We start from the raw sequence: 20987 nt of genomic DNA on the forward strand, positions 1-20987 counted from the left end.
GATCACCCACACCTGACTAGTTCCAGGACATGTGCCACGTGATCCCATGGCCCCTGGGCTCAGGGGGTCCTCACCGCCTGCCTGGGGAGGGAAGCAAGATGGTCCCGTTGTGTAAATGGAAAACATAAGGCTCAGAGGGGCTACGTGACTTCCATTCACACATGAGCTCTCGTTCATTCATTCATTCATTCATCCATTCATTTGATGTTTAAATGCAATGCTCATGAGGACCTAGTACTGTGTGCAGCTCAGGGCAGGAAGAAGCTGCAGTAAACAGACCTGCAATGTCCACGGTAGGACCAGCTTCACGGGCAGGTGACCTGTGTAGTTCACACAGGACCCCACGGTTAGAATGGGCAACGCTTGCTTGAATGCTCTATTGCCATTTTAAACTTCTCAATCATTTTTAAACAAGAGGTCCTTTATCTTCATTTTGCACTAGGCTCTGAAAATTATGAAACTGATGGAGTTAAAAGGGTCATGAACTCAAATAAATCATTCCCAGTTGATGGATGTAGGGGGAAGGGACTCTGGACCAAGCTTGGAGAGGTAAAGGTCAGAAGTAACGGTAGGGGCCTGATCCAGTCTGAAGCTTTGCTGTGGCCTCCCTAAAGGTGTGATCTTTTGGCCGAGACCTGAAAAATGAGCAGAAATTGCCGTGGTAAAGAGGCAGAATAGGAGTTCCCATCCTGGTGCAGCGGAAAAGAATCCGACTAGGAACCATGAGGTTGCAGGTTTGATCCCTGGCCTTGCTCAGTGGGTTAAGGATCTGGCGTTGCCATGAGCTGTGGTGTAGGTCGCAGACCTGGCTCAGATCCCGCGTTTCTGTGGCTGTGGTGTAAGCCGGCAGCTGAGGCTCCAATTCCACCCCTAGCCTGGGAAACTCCACATGCTGTTGAGTGCAGCCCTAAAAAAAAGAGGTAGAATAACGAGATGAAAAGGCAGTTTCTTTAACTATAAGATGGAGCAAGTGCTCCTGGCCCCGCAGGGCCATTACAATGTTTCAGCCCATTCATTCACTCATTCATTCATTCCATCCAGCATCCATTCAGCCAAGATATTTCAAGTACCAACTAAATAGCAAGTACCCTGCAAGTGCTCCAGACCAACGTAACGATGGAGGACAAAATCTGCCCTGCCTGTGACCCATGTGTCCTAGCTGGGAGATGAATGTTAAAACAACTTACTACGCAGACAAGCATTTCTCTAGTCTTAGGATTTGTGTGGGGCTGAGGAGCACATGGCGGATGCTGAGAGGGGCTGGGGACTGAGCTGTCAGTCTTGCGCAGAGCCAACCCAGAGGAGGCCCCAGGAGAATGCAGCCTGGTGGAACCTGGCTCGCCTTCTCTTTGGCTGCGGGCACAGGCCCAGCAGGGAGCTGTGGGCCATGGCTGATTCCAGGAGGCACCATGCCAGCAGCCACCTGGCTGTGCTTTGGTCCCAAGGGTAGTGGGTGGACCTTGGGAGGAGCTAGCCCATGGCAGGAAGAGGTCAGGAGAGCAATAAAAGTCTTAATGAAAGAGAAACAGCCTTCCAAGAGAGGGAGGGAGCTTTACTGACCAGCAGCTGTGCGCCTGGTACTTTCATCACATGCATCATTCCATCTTCAGAGCCCACGAAGGCAGGTGTCCCTTGATACAGTAGGGAACTAAGTCTCAGACAGGCTAAGCAGCTACCCGAGCTCACATATGAAGATGAAACCAGAATGCAGTCTCCTGAATCCCAGAGCAAGACCCTGTTTCCTCCAATCACCTCTTCCTGACCAAAAATCTGCCCAGGTACTTACTTGCTAATCCACCAGAGAAACTTCTCTCCAGCCCCAGGGCCAGAAATACTTATGTTTCTCCAGAGGAGTGGTTTTGCATTTCCTTGAGAAGCACTATGGGTCCTAAAGGTGGTCTTTTTTCCCTCTTCCCATTGGCCACCAGGAAGCCCAGAGGCAACTCCACAGCCCATCGCAACACAGAACTTTATGTCACATGTGAACCTTATGTCATTTCTGGTTCAATCTCATTCTTTTACGCTGCTTTTATGTTCTGCCTCCTATTTTTTACTGATTAGTAGTATGGTTTGGCTCACTCTATGACACCCAGCTTCAAGCCCTCTTAAACCTCTTCAGCTTTCTCTACAAGCACACTTCATGCTTTCCTCTCTGCAGAGAGCCTTTCTCTGACTCCTCACTCAAGGACCAGGTGAAGCTGCCTCAACTCTCCACTCTCACACTCCCCCCCCCACCCCCCCGCTTCAAGCTCCCAACACACTCTAACCAGCACCCCAAATCCAAACTCTAATTTCCTGGGAAAGTGATGCTTCTTGCCCAATGTGGGGCAAGTGTCCATTCTTAGTTCAAGCAGTTGTGTCTCCGGCCTCCTGTCATGGCAGTGACACGGCAGCAGGATTCCATCACCGCAGGGGCCCCCAAACGCCTTAGTCTGAAATTCAAGCCCCTTAGGACATGTGTGCAGACCTCAGCTCAAATCCTACCTCAGTCATTAGCAGGAGGACCAGGGCACAGCCCCCATCTCTCCATCAGCTGCCACCTGGGGACACAGACTCAGTCACCCAGAGTTACTGCGGAATGAGGTGGGAATTAGCGAGGCTGGGGGTGCAGAGGTGCTGAGCACAGTGTTTGTTGAGTGAATAATCTGCTTCATGTCCAAAGATGTGTGTGTCTTCATTAACTTACCCACACTCCACTCCCAACTGCTGGGCTCCTGATCCTCTCGGTTCCCAGGGACACCAGGAAGGGTAAGCCGAGCAGCCCCTGACCTCTGGCTGTGTAATCTGTGTCCAGCAGGTAGAGGTGTTCAGCTCACACACGGAGCATGCAGACTCCGCAAAGGGGATGGGCCTTGACAGACCTTGGGTTCAGGCTCTGCCCATTCTTGTCCTCTCCCCCGAGGGAAACCCACACTATCTCCGCTTACAGAAGGCCCTGCTGGGGAGCCAGTCTGAACCCCACTGCCCTCCTCAAGCTTCTGACCAGCTCCTGTCCCCAGGGATACCCTCAGAACCAGGAAGGGGATGGAGGGGCAGGCAGAGGGGGCTGGATTTGCTGCTAAGAACCTGCCCCAGGCAGGTCACTGCACCCACTGCTCTAGGTGCATTTTCTCATTCACTCCTCTGCTCTCCTTTCCCGCCCCACAGGATTAATGTGATTATAGCCATGTTGCAAATGTGGGACGTGAGCCTCAGAAAGATTACCTGGCCTCCCCAGGCCACCCAGGTGGTGGAGCCAACATTTCAGGCCAGAACTGGCAGTCTGCAGAAGCTGGGGTCCTGCCAAGGTGGTAGGGTGAGGCCCCCAGCCCCAGTGAGGAGCCCCTGCCTGGGTCGGAGGAAGAAAGTCCACCCCTGCTCTCCTGAGGGCTGAATCAGAGGCCCCTTAACAAGGAGGCAAGAGTGGACAAGAGCCTTCTCTTCAGGGCCCAGGAGGCTGGACCAGCCAGGATCCTGAATCCCTTCCAGCAGGGGAGGAGCCAGGGGTGATTATTAGGAGGCTGGATGGGATCTGGAGGGCTAGCTCCTCGCCCACCGCCCAGAGTGCTTTGCAAGGGACAGGCCATAGCTGACAGTGTTTTGTGAACAGAGGGACCGAGAAGGAGGCCGCGGGGCAAGGCTTGAACTCAGGGCTGTGTGCTGACCTGAATGGCGCCTGAAGACTTCATCTGGCCTTCTCTAAGTTCTGAGCATGGACCAAGTGCCTTAGCGTTCCAGAGTGAAGATGAAGATGGCGATGGTTGTCATGGTGATTGGTGATCGTGCCGGGGATCAGAACAGCTAACACACAGAGCACCAGACGCTGTTCTGAGCACTTTGTGACACAGCAGCCCTGTGGGACAGGTACAAAGAGTATCCTCGTTTTACCAGTGAAGAAACTAAGACCGGGAGCAGGTAAGTAACTTATCCAAGATCACACACGGCTAGAACGTGTTGGAACTGGCTTTCTGGTTTCAGAGTCTACACTCTCGCCTCCAATATTACCCTGGTGAGATGTATAATACAATGAAAATAGCCATCCATCTTTCGTGAGCAGCTGCTATGCAGGAGGGACCTGCTAAGCACTTTACATGCAGATCTCACTTAATTCTCCCAAGAGCTTTAACTCCTCGATGTTATTACAGTTCCTACTCGGCTCAATATAAATCCCACCATCTTGAAGCAGAAATAATCTTTCCAACATCCCAGGGCCAGTAAATACAGAAGTGACCACCAAACCCAGGCAGCCTGACTTGAGGGCCCCCATCTTAACCACAAAGGCGAGTGGTCTCTCTGTGGCTGTGTACACACGTGCACACACACCCTTCCAGGGGCCTTGTGCCCACACAGGCATGGGTGCTGGAAGCTCCACACCCCCCACCACCACCCCAGACTGATGGAAAGACGGCTACCAAAACCTGGCTGTGTTGTCACCGAGTGAGAGATCCAGGCCCTCAGCCTAGCGACTCAGGGTATTCTCAAAGCGTGGTTCCCAAGGCAGGAGGCGAGCATGCACTGCGACCATGCCAGAAAAATGCTGGCAAGCCATGTCAGTCAAGGCTCCCTGGGCTTTGAGCATCTGGAAAAAGCTGGTGGGGGTGAGACTCTTCGCACTCAGGGCTGAAACTCCAGCTTCTTTCCCACAGTATGTTCACAGCTGTAAATCCCACTTCCAGGGAGCTCCTGCTGGGGTTTGCACGCGGCCTTCCAGGGCCTTCCCTGCCAATCAATTTCAGTGCAAATTGAGCCAGAGATCCTGGCCAGAGGATAGGACTGGTTCAACCTGCTTGACAGTCTCCCAGCTGCGCACTGTGGGAGTCTGGGCTTGTGCTGAAGTCTAACCCGTCCAGGTTACTTCTGGGAGTATTTCCCCAGCTCCTGCCTCCTTTCTGAAAGGCCAAGCCATTTCAGGGACACACTGCTAGGGACCCGAGGTTGCTCAGATCCCAGCTCATTCTGCAGAACTTAATACCATCCAAAGGGAACCCCCACCAGCCCAGCCAGGCCTCCCATCATCACAGCCACCCACCATTCACTGCCCCCACTACCCACCAGACAGCACAAGAGATGCCTCCTCAAGCCAGAAGAAATAAGATGCTCCCCATTTGACCAAGAGGCAACCGAGACTCAGAGAGGTGAAGTGACTTACCTAAGGCCACACAGCCAATAAGAGGAGGGGCTGGGTCTACACCCAGGTCTACCCAACTCTCCATCCCGAATTCTTTCTAGGCCCCAACTCCAGCTCCAGCAAAGAGTTCAGAAAAAAAGAAATTGTCTTCCTTCTGGCCTCTGTGGTCCAAAAGCTCTTGAAGAAGGAGGGGATCTAAAGAGGAGAGGACTGTGGGTACCAGAGGACTGCATGGGGAAGCCTGCCTCCAAGGTGTGGAAGCCGGAGAACCCAAAGCCAATTCTGGGGTCGGTCTGGCCAGAGCAAGATGCTGAGCACAGGATGGAGGAATGAGGGCCCTGGGGCTGGGCGCTGGAGGCCAAACTGAAGAATGTGCCTGGGGAGCCATCAATGGTTTCTCAGTGGGATGAGCTGCCAATAACTCAGGAAAATGAATACAAAACCAATGTCCCTCCTCATCACAAGAAAAAAATTTGTAAGTAGGTATGCTGACGGATGTTAACTAGACTTACATTACAATTGCAATCATTTCACAATATACACAAATGTCAAATCACTATGTTGTATATCTGAAATGAATATAAAGTCATATGTCAATCATATCTCAAAAAGAATTTTTAGGAGTTCCCGCTGTGGTGCAGTGGGTTAAGAACTTAAGTACATGGAGTTCCTGTCGAGGCTCAGTGGTTAACGAACCCAACTAGCATCCATGAGGACGAGGGTTCCATCCCTGGCCTTGCTCATTGAGTTAAAGATCTGGCGTTGCCATGAACTGAGGTGTAGGTTGCAGATGCAGCTTGGATCCTGCATTGCTGCAGCTGTGATGTAGGCCAGATACTACAGCTCCAATTGGACCCATAACCTGAGAACCTCCATCTGCTGCGGTGCGGCCCTAAAAAGACCAAAAAAAAAAAAAAAAAAAAAAAAAAAAAAAAAAAATCTGAGTGCAGTGGCTTGAATCAGTGAAGAGGTGCAAGTTCAATCCCCAGCCCAGCAAAGGGGGTTAAAGGATCTGCAGCTTGGATTCAATCCCTGGCCCAGAAACTTCCATTTGCCACATATATAACCAAAAAAAATTTTTTAATTTTAAAGCAATGTCTCCAGTAGAGCAGAGATGGCTCAAGAGAGGGTACAAGGTAGTCCGGGGGGGAGGGGGTGGGTAATATTCTTCTCAGGGTCAAATCCCAAATTCTACCTCGCCTATCATTCAACCCCCAGCCTCAAAAGAATATAATGTTTGAGGTGTTCCCGTTATGGCGCAGCGGAAACGAATCCAACTAGGAACCGTGAGGTGGTGGGTTCAATCCCTGGCCTCATTCAGTGGGTTAAGGATCTAGCGTTGCCAACAGCTGTGGTATAGGTTGAAGACGCGGCTTGGATCCTGCGTTGCTATGGCTGTGGCATAGGCCAGAGGCTATAGCTCCGGATGGACCCCTAGCCTGGGAACCTCCATATGCTGCGGGTGCGGCCCTGAAAAGCCAAAAAAAAAAAAGGCCAAAAAAAAAAAAAAAAAAAAGAATATAATGGTTGAAAACATAAACTCTGGATTTAAGTTGCCTGGATTTGAATCCCAGCACTGCCACTTACTAGCTGTGCATCCTTGAGCAAGTTGCTTAACCTCTCTGTGATTCCATTTCCTCATCCAGAAAATGGAGATAATACTATTCCCCTGCCTCACAGGCTTATCATGAAGCTTATGTGAGTCAATTATAACAGAACACTTACATGGAAAGTGTCGCCAAATAAGGGTCTTCGAGGCCACAGCCCCTTCTTTATCAAAGGTAAAAACAGGATGAGCCTGACATGGTGGTGTGGTCTTAGTGATCCCTTTCTGGGTCCTAGTAATCACCAATTTCTTTGCTACCTATAGGCCGTTCTTTTAAAAATATGCTTATGGGTTTGATCCCTGGCCTCTCTCAGTGGGTTAAGGATCCAGTGTTTCTGCAGGCTGCAGCATAGGTCTCAGATGGTGTAGGCTGCCATCTGTAGCTCTGATTTGACCCCCATCCTGGGAATTCCATATGCCACAGGTACAGCCCTAAAAATAAAAATAATTAAAATATGCCCTGGAAGATTTCCAAGAACCACAGTTTCTGCAGAATGAATCTATCACATATCAACAATTTTATAAGTTTCAACCTAATGCTTCTACTTTTTGAAAGCAGGACTTTAGGCCCCTTCCTGGCCTTCTAGATACGCTTCTCCATCACGTAAACAGAGAGAGGAAGGTGGGCCATCCAAGAGAACACAAGGTGGAGTCATTCTTTTTAGAAATTCTCAACCAAAAGAAAGGTCTTCGAGATATATAATGCCTGTAACCCAATCGATATGTAAGTTTCCCATCATATAATGGTATGAAACCCAGGAGTTCCTGTTGCGGTTCAGTGGGTTAAGAATTCAACCAGTATTGATGAGGATACAGGTTAAATCCCTGGCCTTGCTCAGTGGGTTAAGGATCCAGCATTGGCGTGAGCTGCAGTGTAGGCCACAGAAGTGGCTTAGATCCCGAGTTGCTGTGGCTGTGGTGTAGGCTGGCAGCTGCAGTTCCATTTTGATCCCTAGCCCAGGAACTTAACATATGCTGCAGATGCGGCCCTAAAAAGAAAAAAAAAACAGAAACCAAACAAAGTATGAAACCCAGAGAAAGGTCACTCTCTGTTGACTTTGAAGGAGACAGAAGCTGGACAGGCCTACAAGCAGGCAAATACGGTTCCCATTAGAAGTCATCTGAAGGACAGGACAGAGTCTTCCCAGGGACTTCTACACTTTGCTTCTGCCCTTTGACCTTCCCCAAATTGCCTCAGAATCTGGGCTCAGCATCTTGGACTGCCGAAGCCTCAGTCTAGATGAAACTGAAAGTGGGAGTCTTGCTCTCTTCTGGAGCAAAGACAAACCAATGCCTTGTTGATTTTGCCAACAAGACAGTGACATGATCAGAAGGAAGTTTTTGAAAGAGGACCCTGGCAGTCTCGGAGGAGAAGGGTGGGGCTGGAAGGCGCGTTTATTAAGACTCTAGGAATTGACCGAGAAAGAAGTTAGGACATTCCAGACTAAGGTGTGGTGGTGCAGAGAGCTAGAAGGAAACCTCAGAGAGAGGATCTAAAAGCTGCCTTGGGAGTTCCTGCTGTGGCTCAGCGGTTGAGGACCCGACATAGTGTCTATGAGAGTGCTGGTTCGACCCCTGGCCTCATTCAGTGGGTTAAAGATCCAGCATTGCTGCAAGCTGCAGCATAGTTGCAGATGTGGCTTGGATCCTGTGTTGCTGTGGCTGTGGCTGTGGCATCTGCAGCTTTGATTCAACCCCTAGCCCAGGAACTGCCATATGCCCCAGGTGTGGCCATACAAAAATAAAATAAAATAAAATAAAATAAAATAAAAACCAGAATTTTCCCCCACCCCCAAGAGATCAGCTTATTTTTCAGAAACTAAAACAAGCACTTGGAGGAGTTCACTTGGCTGGTGGCATTAACAGGCACCTAGAGACACATTCTCCCCCAGCTCTGCTTGGAGACGAAATTTACCCTGACTCTATTTACCCAACTGTAAGATGGTCTGAATAGCCGGTCCTTTGCCATGTGAGATAAAGAGCCAAAGGTCACGTGAAGAACGCAAAGGGGTAGGGACTGGGGGTCGGTGGGGGGCCGCCACAGATGTGCCTTGATTTCTCAGCCCTGATTATGCAGGAGAAATGTCCTCTGGGAACCGCGGCAGCCCCATCTGTGGGCTGCCCTGAGCCTCTTCCTGCCTCAGTGAAACAGAAAGCAGGAGCTGGGGGAAGGTTGATTTTGACTGGAAGACACTGAATGCAATCTTCTCTGCATGTTTACAAAGTGTGTTTACCAAGCAGCCTGCTCTCCAAACCCTAGCAATTGCTTAAAACAAGAGAGCTGTTGATTTGTGGAGTGTTTTCTTAAAAAAAAAAAAAAAATCACAAATGTTGGATTTAGAGACATTATTTCTTTTTAAAAATAACTTGTCAAGGGGGACAAAGTATTTAGGAAGATTTCTTCTCGGCTCAAAAAGCGATGAGGAAGAGGAGCCCCTTTTTTTTCTGCAAGAGATTAGAGCCAGCGACAGGACAAACGGGAGGGGGGGGCAGTCAGAAATGGGTGGGAAACTGAGTAGCTCCCTGCCCCCAGAATCCCAGCAAATCCCTCCTCTGACACCCCCCCACAACCCCACCTTTTTCTCTTCAAAGACCCACCAAGAAGCTAAGGGAAACAATGAGATTAAGCTCTGCTCTGGCCCCTCCCCACCCACCACCCCCACCCCCACCCCCACCCCCACCCCACCCCACTCCACCCACGAAGTCCCACCCAGCTCTCCCCCACTGCCTCTCCTGTATCAAATGTCAGTCTCTCTCCTCCCAGATACCAAAACATGTCCCAAAGTGCACCAATGAGGTACACAAAATTTGGAGCATAATACACAATCTTAAAAAAAAAAAAATTGGTAGTATATATTTCAAGGAGTATCAAAAAACTAGATAGATAAATAGATAGATCATTTAAGATAGGTGATCGATAGATGAATAGATACATAGATTGGAGGGAAAGACAGAGGATAGATAGGTAGATGGATAGGTAGATAGATAGATGATATATAGACACAAATGGAGAGCCAGGACCTCAAACCCATGCTTTCACAGCTATTACCCCTTTCCTCTTTAAATACATTTTACTCAGTACATATTCATTCAACCAATTATTGGGTTATTGAGGTCCTACTAAGTGCCGGACACCATTTATGGTACTTAGGAACATCAATGAACAAAATAGTCATCAGACAGTGACCTCAGAGAGCTTATTTGCTGGCAGGAAGAGGTAGAAAAGAAACAATAAATAAAAAGGTAATCCAGTGTCCTAAGGTGATTGGCTCTATGGAGGGAAAAAAGGCAAAGAACAGTGGAGCAGAACAGGACAGGTGGGCAGTGGTCACGGAGGAGGGAGGGATCAGGTTGCCAGATCAAGTAGGGCAGTCAGGATAAGTGTGATCAAGGAGGCAAGACTGGAACAAGGACTTGGAGGAGATGAGGGCGTTTGCCAGTTTCATCTGGGGAAGAGTGGTTCAGGCAGAGGGAACAGCTCAAGCAAATGCCCTAAGCAGGGAGAGTAGCCCACGTGTTCCAGAAACATCAGGCAGCCAGTGTGGTGGACCTAGTGAGCAAGGTGAGAAAGTAGGAGAAAATCAGAAAAGAGACAGAGAGACCTTGAGCACTTAGTTTAAAATTAAGACTAAAATTTAAACCTAGAATGTTCTTCTGCTACCCATTTGACTTGGATAACTCCTACTTGGGCTTCAGATCTTCACTCAAACATCTCTTCCTCCAGGAAGCCCACCTTGACCACTCTTCCCCCAGTCTGTGTCAGCTTCTTTCTTGTACACATGCCCTAAGAGGGCCAGGCTTCTTTCTCCATAGGAATTATTGCCTTGTGACATTGTACCCTGGTTGGTGGAACCTCTAAATTCACCTCTCTCTCTCTCCCTCCTACTAGACTGTAAACTCCATGAGAACACGTCTGCTGGGATTGTTTCTGCTTTTGCCCACTGTTGTATTGCCAACACCTAGCACAATGCCTGTCATAGTGAAGATACACAACAAATATTTGCTTGATAGCTGGTTGAATACATTGAGGTAGCAGGGGTGGAGGCAGAATATTCGTTATCACAGGGTTATAACAGCAATGGCCACGCTGTCATCCAGTAGGCTCCTGGGACTCAAAACTTGGTAAGTGTGATCAGCCCCAGAAGCCGGAGTCCCAGATCAGCCCAGGACCCCCTACCAGCTCACCAAGGCCTTCCAGGGATTGCTTCTCTCTTCCCTGGAGAAGCCCAGGCTCAGATATTCACAAAAAGCCCCCGCCCCCACTCACCTCCATCCCTGCACTTGCAGTAGCGGCAGCAGTTGTCAAATGCTTTCTTTTGCTGCTCACAGAAGAATCCTAGGAGAGGGGACTGACCTTGGCACATACTCCGTGATGCCTGGCAAGGCGGGGAGAGGGCCATGGGTTGCAGCACATATATGGCCACTCTCATGGAGCAAATCCAGGATCACACAGCTGCAGATCTGATAGGTAGCACGCAGCAGCTGTGTGATTTACAGGGGCTTGTAGGGAGAGGTTTCCCCTCCCAATTTGAGAGCTTGAGTGCTTTGTATAAATATTTATGGGAGTCTGGGCCTCCATTAATCCCACCCGTGCCACATTTCACTTGTGACATGGTGCTTGTATGTGAATGAATGTGAAGGTCAGTGTTCAATATACAACGTGTGTGTCTGTGTATGTGGTCCATGTGCATTTTGTAAAAGTGTATATACATGTGTAATCAATTGGGCTTCGGTGCAAGTATATATCCATACAGACGTGCATAATTGTGTACATTCTATGCACCCTGTGTAAGCAGATGGGTGTGAGCATCTGGACTTGCATGCACACAGGCATGGAGACACACCTGTAGGTCCATGTGCAATATATGTGCACACGTGTGCATATGACCCTGAGCGTGCATATATGGCAAATAAGCACAGGTGGAGATTACATTCAAATATGTCTGTATGCACATATATTCCTGCCTCATTCCACACGTGTTTATGCATCTGCCTGCCCGAAGAGTGTGAGCACATCTCTGCACAGGTCCAAAGCTCCGATATCATACCAGAAACAGCTTTGGTTCAGCTATGGGTAATTTCATTAAAATTGCCTCACCTAGAGGCTACTTCTTCTATAAACACTTGCTCTGATCATTATATTTTGGGGAAAGTTCAGCTGAGAGCAGACAAAAGATGAGAGGACTCTGGGAGTCCCCTGTGGCACAGCGGGTTAAGGATCTGGTGTTGTCACTGCAGCAGCTAGGATCATTGTTATGGCCTAGGTTCAATCCCTGGCCCAGGAATTTCCACACGCTATGGGTGCAGCCAAAAAAAAAAAAAAAAAAAAAAGTATGAGAGGACTCCAGTTAATTACAGACAATGCCAATCTTCCAAGTTAACTCCAACACACACACACACACGCACACACACACACTCTCTCACAGAACCACCGTAACCTGCTGCCTCCTCCTTGAGAGACTGAAATGGGCAACAGAGCAGCAGTGTCCCTCTGACCCCCTTGTGACTTTTGTCCTGCTGCATCTCCAAGGCCCCAGTGCCCCTCTTCATACCTGAAAAGGGAGCCTTTTGGCTGGAGAGCATTGCCTTCAACCCCAGGAAAGTGACTGCCTTCTGCAAAGGGAATTAGAAAGGAAACTGTCCTTCAAAAGGGCTATTTCCCACCCGACCATACTTTGTCCATACTTTTCGCCAAGCTCTGCCCCGCTCCCAAGTGTTTCAGATAAGAGGCAGTGGACTTAGGGGATTGGGTGGCAAAAATACAAGTTTTGGCATCAGATGGGTGGGGATTCAAGTTCCAGATCCTCCACTGGGTGACCAGCTAAGCGATGACCCCTCTGGGCCTACTTACCCATGTCTGAACTGCACGGCCAGTAGCAGACCGCACTCACAGAGTTAAGTGAAATGTCATAATGAGATTAAGCTCATGATCTGGCCATCCCTTCAATGCTCTGCGACCTGCCTGCCCTTTGTCTGTGGAAAGGGACAAGTGTGCCAGGTTCAGATTCCCAGGGCACAAAGGAGGGCAGAGCCCGAGAGTCCTGCACTGGGAAGTGTAGCCCTTTGCTGCCCCCAGACCAGCCCAGGCTCACGGCCTCTCCTGAGTGGCCACAAATGCATATCACCCTGGCAGGATCAGGGCTGTGGAAGTGACAGATCAGAAGAAACAAGGGGACTTGAGAGTGAGCTCAGGGCAGCCGTGGCTCCTGATTTCTGACAGAGTCACAGGCCAGGCTCAGCATCCACCTCACCCTCTCTCACTCTGAAACAGATACCCTCTAGCTTCTCACCCCGTCTATTGACTGGCAGAAATGCAAGCCCTGATAAAATGCACCACGCTCCCAAAAGGAAAACACAACAATATAAATATTGAATTTGTGGACTTCAGCTCTCTTCTCATACAGCAACTGGCTTCTTCCAGAAAGTGGCAGGCCTTCTCCTATTGCCTCTGTGGCGGGCACCTCCAGCCTAGAGGACATCATCCCCCCCCACCCCCCCACCCCCACCTTTTTTTGGATACTAAGTAAAAAGCAATGTGTAATGAGTGGCTGTTATTTTACACAAAAGCAACTTCACGTGCAAAGAACGTGGAGAAGCAGCTAAAACTGAGTTTTGCTTTGGAACAAATCCTCATTAATAACGTTAGAACAGCAACTTATCTCGTATATTTCATTTCCGCCAAGTGAGAACAGTTCTGATTTTCTTATCGAAATGCATGTTCTGAGATAATATGTGTAGAACAAGGGAGAAGGGTCCTAGGATACGAAGATGTGTAAGGCATGGCAAATGCTTGTAGTACACGGAGAATGCATTCTCCCCAGTGAAAGGGTTGCTCTCCTGGGTCTGGACACTCTGGTCCCAGGGGCAGGAAGTGTAGAAAGGATGAAATTCCAGCAGCAGCAGCATCTCCTTTCCCCAAATGGAGGCTAGTCCTCTGAGCCACATAAGTACCAACCTAGGAAGGTTCATGGTGGTTGCTTCCTCAACCAAGGGACTCTCCCTTCTCTGCAAGCTGGCATGTCTCCCCAGAGTATTGAGCTGGGCACAAGCATTGGAGCAGCTTTTCTTATCCAGACTGGATTCTTTCAGCAGAGCTGCTGCTATAAAAGACACTGTCTACAGGATGCACCATTTGAGGACTTTTATTTTGGTGGGGGGAGGAGGAGCAGAGCAAACCTCTAATCCTCCCTTCCTTACATAACAAATCCAAACACAGCTATCTCGGGGTGGTGAGGCCAGGCCGGCAGACAGTGGGCTGCAGAGGGAAGGGTTACGCAAGAAGCCAGTTCTGGGTTTTCCTTTCTGAAAACAGAAGGGCTCCAAAGCAGGTTTTTGCATTTAAAAGCCTGCAAGGGAACTAGTCAAATCTCTAAACCCAGCTGTTCCCTGGAGTAACCTGGAAAGAAAGAAATTGAGGAGTGGGATGCGTGGCTGAGGGAGTAGGGATTTGCCTGGTGTCGCAGAAGCTGTATCTCTTAAGTCACAGAAAAAGCCAAATGGCCATTCTTGGGTATCTGGTGTGGTTCCTGGCAGCTCCCACTGAGTCCAGGAGGTCCCTGGGTAAGCACAGCTGGAGCGGGTGGGGGAAAGGTCGGACAGGGCACAGGGTTGTCCTGCCACAGAAATGCCCAGAGACCCTGGACTGAAGGAAGTCTGGCTGGAAAGAAGGATCTGGGTCTAGGGCCCAGCCTCAGCTCCCTAGGGATCCTTTTCTCCGAGAGCCTTGGCTTGCCAGCTTTCCCATCAGCGGGTACCTTGCTCCGGCTCCATCCCAAGTCAACCCCGCCACTGCGGGAAGGAAGGAAGGGAAAGCTGCACAGCTGCACAGCGGGATCAAGCCAGCGGGAGCCCAAAATAGCTGGCCGGGGGCTCGGGCTCTGGGCGTTGTTTCCGGGGACGCCAGAGTCTCAGCTCCATCTCCCCCACTCCTCTCCACACTTACCAGGCACCTCACAGCCCGCTCTCAAAGCCCTTCTCCGCCGGGCAGCGCCAGGATATAAGGCAGAAGAGAAAGAAAAAGAGAGGGAAAATATGTAGGGAGAAAGTTTTCCTTAACGAAGAGCTTCCGAAGGAAGGGTTGTGGAAAGGGAAACTGCAAAAAAAGTAAGGACGCGAGGAGACAGGAGAGGGAGGCCGATGCCGGGAGGACCCCAGGCTCCCGGGAAGCCGCGCCCGAGCACCTTCCCCGGCTCGCCTTGCTAACGGTGGAGCCGGTGGTCCAAGCAGCACAGCCTCCCGCGCACCCCTGAGATTCGGGAGTTACAAGAGGGGGCCTTCGTTCCCTGCCGGACTGGGGCCACCTCTGGCCCAGAGCATGGTCTGCAGCGGAGTCACCGTTGCGGGCCTCCTGCGTCTGTCTCGACCTGTGCTCTCAAGGGCAGGCGCCAGGCTGTCTGCGTGGGACCAGTGCTGGCGTGGAGGACTCCCGGCACGGAGAGGATGTTTCCCCCCGGGTCTTGGAGGATCGCGAGGAGCCCGCGGGCGGCGGGGAGCGGTAGCGACCGAAAGGAGACGCCGGCCTGCGAGGCTCCGCAGGAGTGAGACTAACCGAGGGACCTTGGTATCCCGGGACCCCGGTCACTTTGCCTGAGCTTCGGGTACCCGGTCTGCGGCAAGGCGGCGACTAGGAAGTGGCCGGGACTTGCCCGCTGGATGAGCCCGAGCCGGAGGCTCCCGAGGTCTCGGCCTCCACCTCCACCCGCGCGCTGGCTCCGCCCGGCCGGCTCTAGCCTGCGTGCCACCGAGCCGGTTGGTGCGCAAATGGTAGGGACTTGAGAGTGCCTTCGAGGACATCAGTGGGGGTAAAGGATGAGGATGTCTGCGTATCTGTGTGTCACTAGGACTGTGTCGTGGGATTGTCAGGTTCTCAGAGACCCAACTGATCACTCTAAACCGGCCTGAGCCACCGTGGCATTGTGGATGCAGCGTGATGGCATCCGGCACTGGGTGGGGTTTGTCTGTGTGCTCTGGGAAAGGAAAAACCTAGCTTTGGAGTCTGCGACCCTCCCCAGCCCCGAGGCTTTTAGCACAGAGTCCGGGTGACTCCAGAGGTGGAGGATGCCAGTCTGCTTGGGAGGATTCCAAAGGGAGTCAGGCCTCCGCCACGTGGAGTGTGGAGTCCTGGTCATCTCCCTTGTTCCCCAACCAAGCATCTGGGATTCTTCCAGAGCTCCACCTGCCAGATCTTTTTTAGCTCCAAAGGCAGTAGACCTGTGCATGTGGGCACCCTTTTACCCACTTCTGTGCATGTGCAGGTGCCCAGGCAGTTACCCAAGTAATCCTACCTCCTTGTTCCCTCCACCATGCACGCAGCACCGCAGTTACTCCATCCTCCTCCCAGATCTCGGCCAGAGCCATCCCTGCCAGGTACCTCTTTGGGTTGGTGAAATGAACTGGGTCTCAGAATTGAAATCTAACAAGAATTTCTGACTTCTTTCCTACTAAGCATCACCAAAGCACCACTCAATGTAAATTGCTGCTGGTGTTATTTGGCTTTTACTTTTTTGGGTTCCCTGCCCCCGTGCCTTTGCCATAACCCTGGCCACCAATACCAGGCCGCCAAGAACCTAGGCCAAAATCTATCCCCTGCTAGTTTCGCCCTTGCTCTTTCCAGCTCTAGTTCCTGGCCGGGGTTCTTCTGCTTGGGTTTCCTGCACCTCCCCATTCAGGTCCTGAAGTTCCATCTTAGAAACTCCAGGCCGCAAACCCCAGGGCTGGAGGGCTGAGTCCCCTGAGACTGCAGATACTGGGTCTGAGGAGATCAGAACTCCTTGGAATCTGCCACTGTCAAAGGAGCATAGGATTCTTCTGGGGGGGGGGGATTCCTCCCCAGAAATGGAATTTCAAGAAGGCGGAGAGCAGTTTGGGGCAACCTAGGCAGCGACCTGGAGTCCTCTAAGAGTCTGGGAAAGGCAAGGTTCTGGGACCTCTTCCCAGTGGAGGAGCTCCAGGCTATAGTCAGAGCTTCTGCACCAGAACGATGCCCCAACCCCCTTCGACCGACCCCTGATTTGGGGAGTCATCAAAATCCTGGTCTGATTACGCAGTGCCCTTCTGTAGGGCTGAAGGCCTGAGTGGCAGAAAACAGGTCCGCAAGGATGGACTTCGCTTACACTCCAAGACCTCCTGCTGGATTCCACTTGCTTCCTGGGGTGGGGGATCGGCTAGGACTCCACTCAGAGAGGGCTTTCAAGGGCAACTCTGGTTGCCCCCAGCAGATCCCCCACGCAGGAGGACCAGATTGACAGGGCCAGGGCGCCTGACTGCCAGAAACACCCTGCTTCCCCATCAGGATGGCAGCAACTTCAGGCTTCCTAGGTTCGACCAACCTCAGAGCCAGCAGGCTAGCAGACCAGTCCTGATGCCCAAACCTGAAAGTTCTGCCCTTTCTCCGCTCACAAACCGGCTCCTGAACCGGTGTCTGTACCTAGGGCGAGAAGCAGAAAACACATTTGAGGCTCAAGTACACACACACACACTCAAACACGAAAGGGAGAGATTTGCCCAGACTTGGTCTGTTTCTCCATTGGTGGGAGTGGGGAGTGCAACTCTAGAAGAGGCTGGAGAAGAAAAGTCAGGCAAACGCCGAGTCCTCTAAATAAACACCATTTCCATGGTTTTAATAAGCAAAATAGGAAACCATTTTAATAACCAAAAAACAGAAACCAGTCTGAATAAAACTACAATAGACTAGGTTTTAATGTTTTCATATCATAAGCAGGGTTTGAAATTGATCCCTTATTTTACAGGAAATAAAAACAATTTCTGTTGCGGCAAATTTGATTTCAACACAGTTGAATCCGTAAAAACCAAAGCTCGTTTCTGATGCAGGACGAATATCCACAATATTTAAAACTGCAAGCACCATGCGGATCATACAATCTTGTTATTACTGTTAATTTATCAACTAATACAAACTCAAAAATGCATCCGGCCAGCAGCGCCAGCAAATTTCAAATGAGAACTAAAAAATACGCTTTCATTTTGGTATTTTTGTCAGTGCAACTTAAATCCTTTTACTGACCTGCAGGAAAAAAAAAAGTAATAATAAAGAAAAACACCCAGATCTTCCCTATAACTACTATACAACTGAAGGGGGGGGGGACACCACCAATAACTCGCCCGCTATCTCAAAAGCAGGGAAAGAAACGCACATAACATATTGGTCTAAAGAACGCACTTGAAAGTTGCAAAATTACTTGCCAAAGTTTGGGTTTCTCCATCTTTCTGACTGCAGCGGTTGGTTCAACACAAGTTCAGGTCACCGCTGGGCAGTCTGGGCTGGTGAAGACACTCACCCTAAGAATATTTCAGCCCCAGTAATTAGTGGAGGCCTGGAGGGTTTCATAGGGACCGTAGGGTGTTCCGGTTGCAATAAAAAGTAAACAAGATCTGTTTTCCTTTCCTTTCTTCATGGGGATGTCAATTTAGCCCTAAGACCAGGTGACACAAGGATGCTCCCTCCCGGACCTTCAGGGTTTGAAACTCTGCAGCTGCGAGACCCTGGTACTCGGGAGCTGGGACCTCTGTCCTCCTTCTCTCAACACAAAATTGAAAACTAAAACGGGAGAAAAAGAGCACTGAAAGGGGGCACTGAAAGGGGAGAAAACACAACTTCCAAGGGTGCCCCAAGACGAAGTTGTTTTTTCTGATGCAAATACCCAGAAGTTTTCTTTTTTACTTACAAAAAAAGGGGAGCATAATAATAAACCCAAACAAAGACAGCTTGCTGCCACGTTCTCTAAGCGGTTTGGCGGGGCGGGTATTTACAAGCCGACAGCCGAGAGACTGAAACCCGGCAAGCAGCCGCCGGAGTTTCCGAACTGCGATCCCTTCTCACTCAAAGAAACAAGGGGGTTATGATCCATGATCAACAACATGCTAAAGTTAAACAAGAAAATGGTACAAAATAGAAATTATTACCATACATGTCCAGCATGCAGGATTAATATTTTTAATGCAGATTTTCGTATTTTTTTCTATATAATCGAGCAGGCAATAAAACTGATGAGATTTGCGCGCAGAACGTCCTAACTGAGGCCCGCGTCTAGAGGCTGAGAGCCAGTGTTCTCCGGACCCTAGACAGACAGACTCCTCTGTCCTTCTTTCGCTCAGCCTCGCCTCGCGTCTGCAGGGACGCCAGGGTCCCTTCTCCTCTCCTCTCTTCGCTGCTCTCTTGCTGGGCTGGACCGGGCTCCGGACCGCGAGGCATTGGGCTAGCCTTAACGCGCAAAGTTCAGGAAGCCAGGAGTCTCCAGACGGCCTTGGCGACTCCTCGCGACTATGCCTTGCCGCCCTCCAGCCTGGAGAAAAGTTGCTCTGGGACTTCCCACCACCTCGCCTCTCTCTGGCTCTGCTCGAGTCTAGGAGGCGGCGCTGGCACGCGCCGCTCTCGCCTTGGCCAAGGTCCCCTGCCTGCCCGCGCGCCCTCCCGTCGCCTGCGTCCCGCGCGCCCTTCCTCCCTCTCCCTCAAGTCAAACAGGTCAAGGCTGGGGCTGTGGCAGGGACAGGGTCCGGGGGAGTCCAGGGCTGGGGACACGGGACGGGGAGTCCGGGCCAGGGCAAGGGCGGGGGCCGGGACCGGCCACGACTCACAGAAAGAACTCGGGAGAGGAGGGGCTGTCGCTGGTGGAGCCCGCCTCCCTGAAGCCGGAGTTGGCGAGTTTCTCACACTTGACCTTGTAGGCGTCTCTTTCGCGGGCCAGCCGGGACACCTCCTGCTTAAGCTGCTCCACCTGCTGAATGAGCTGTGTCTTCTCATTCTCCAGGTGGTGCTTCTGCTGGACGCGTTTATACCTGCACGACTGGGCGTAGCCCCGGTTCTTCAGGGTCCGCCGCTTCTGCTTCAGGCGGATCACCTCGTCCTTGGTGAAGCCCCGCAGGTGGCGGTTCAGCTCGCGCACGGACATGGACACGAGCTGGTCGTCAGAGAAGCGGTCCTCCACGCTGCCGCTACCGCCAGCCGCCGTCGCGGTGGCCGCCGCGTGCGGCCCAGGCCCGGGATGGCTGGTGGGCAGCTGCTGCGCGGGGCTGGCCGCGCTGGACGGCGGTGGCGATGCTTGGTGATGATGGTGATGGTGTGGATGCGCGTGCGGGCCCAGCTCGTCGTGGGCCACACCGGCGCCCGGGTAAGCGTGGTGCGGGTGTGGGTGGTGGTGGTGATGGTGGTGGTGCGCGCCTCGGAAGCCGTCGAAGCTCTGCAACGGCTGTGGCACTGGGTGCGAGCCGATGAGCGCCTCCACCGCGTCTTCGGGCGTCAGGTTGAGCGCCTCGGGGTTCATCTGCTGGTAGTTGCTCGCCATCCAGTACAGGTCCTCGAGGTGGGTCTTCTGTTCGGTGGGGCTGAAGCTGGGCGACGAGGGCACCGAGCTGCACGGCGTGCTGAGAGGTGTAGACGACACCGAGCCAGCTGGCTGCAGGCGCGTGCAGGGCCGGCCCGGGCGCTCCGCGCGCCCCAGCGGCTCCTTCTTTACGTCGAACTTGAGCAGGTCGAAGTCGTTGACGTACTCCATGGCCAGCGGGCTGGTGGGCAGCTCGGGCCCCATGCTCAGCTCCGCGGCCATCGCTCACGCGAGGCGCAGTCGCCGCTGCCGCCCGGGAAACTTTGCGACCGGCCGGGACGCGCCGAGCCGGGAGCGGGGGCGAAGAGCGGCGAGCCCGGGAGGCGGGGAGCCGAGGGCTCAGCGGGCCGGGGCCGCCGGCCAAGCCTTTGTCTGGGGACGCGGCGGCGCGCCGGAGAGTCCCGAGGCTGCCTGCGCCGCCCCAGAGCTCAGGGATGTGGCCGCGCCGGGGCCGGGACGGCCTGGGAGGGGTGGAGAAGCGAGCGGGACGCGGGGGCTGAACCGAGGGGAGGCGCCGGGCGAGCGCCCGCGGCTCGCTCTCTAGCTCTCTTGCTGTTGGTCTCTCTCGATCGCAGCCGCTCGCAGCCCGGCGGTGCAGCTGTGCGGGATCCGGCGCCGCCACTGCCTTTTATCGCCTCCCTGATGTCACTGGGGCGCGGGGGCCCGGGCGGCCCAGAGCGCTGGCCAATGGCTGCACGGGCCCCACGGCCCGGCGGCGCAGGGCGGGGCGCGCCTGACAGCTCCTCCGCCCCCAGTGTCAGCTGACTGGCGGCGCGAGCAGCCGAAGAGCCGCTGAGGCCTGGCGGAGGGCTGGAGCCAAGTGGGACCGCCGGCCCGGGCCCAGCCCCCACCCCCTCGGAGTCCTGGTCTCCGCCAGCTCTTCGGTGCCCCCCCCCCACCTTATCCACCCCTTCGCGCGCTCTCCTCCTTCTTT

At 52.3% G+C, this 20987-nt stretch overlaps 1 protein-coding gene across 1 annotated transcript; it reads right to left on the reverse strand.

Annotated features, from left to right (window-relative positions):
- MAFB (MAF bZIP transcription factor B) lies at positions 17306–20698 on the reverse strand. The gene has a single exon (XM_013985377.2). The coding sequence runs from the start codon at positions 20273–20275 to the stop codon at positions 19304–19306; it is 972 nt and encodes a 323-aa protein (XP_013840831.2). The 5' UTR covers positions 20276–20698; the 3' UTR covers positions 17306–19303.

Source organism: Sus scrofa, chromosome 17 (assembly GCF_000003025.6).
Source record: "Sus scrofa isolate TJ Tabasco breed Duroc chromosome 17, Sscrofa11.1, whole genome shotgun sequence".
NCBI lineage: Eukaryota > Metazoa > Chordata > Mammalia > Artiodactyla > Suidae > Sus > Sus scrofa.

Excerpts from the sequence above, each read along its gene's own strand:
- MAFB (XM_013985377.2), bottom strand. The coding sequence starts at position 20,275 with ATGGCCGCGGAGCTGAGCATGGGGCCCGAGCTGCCCACCAGCCCGCTG.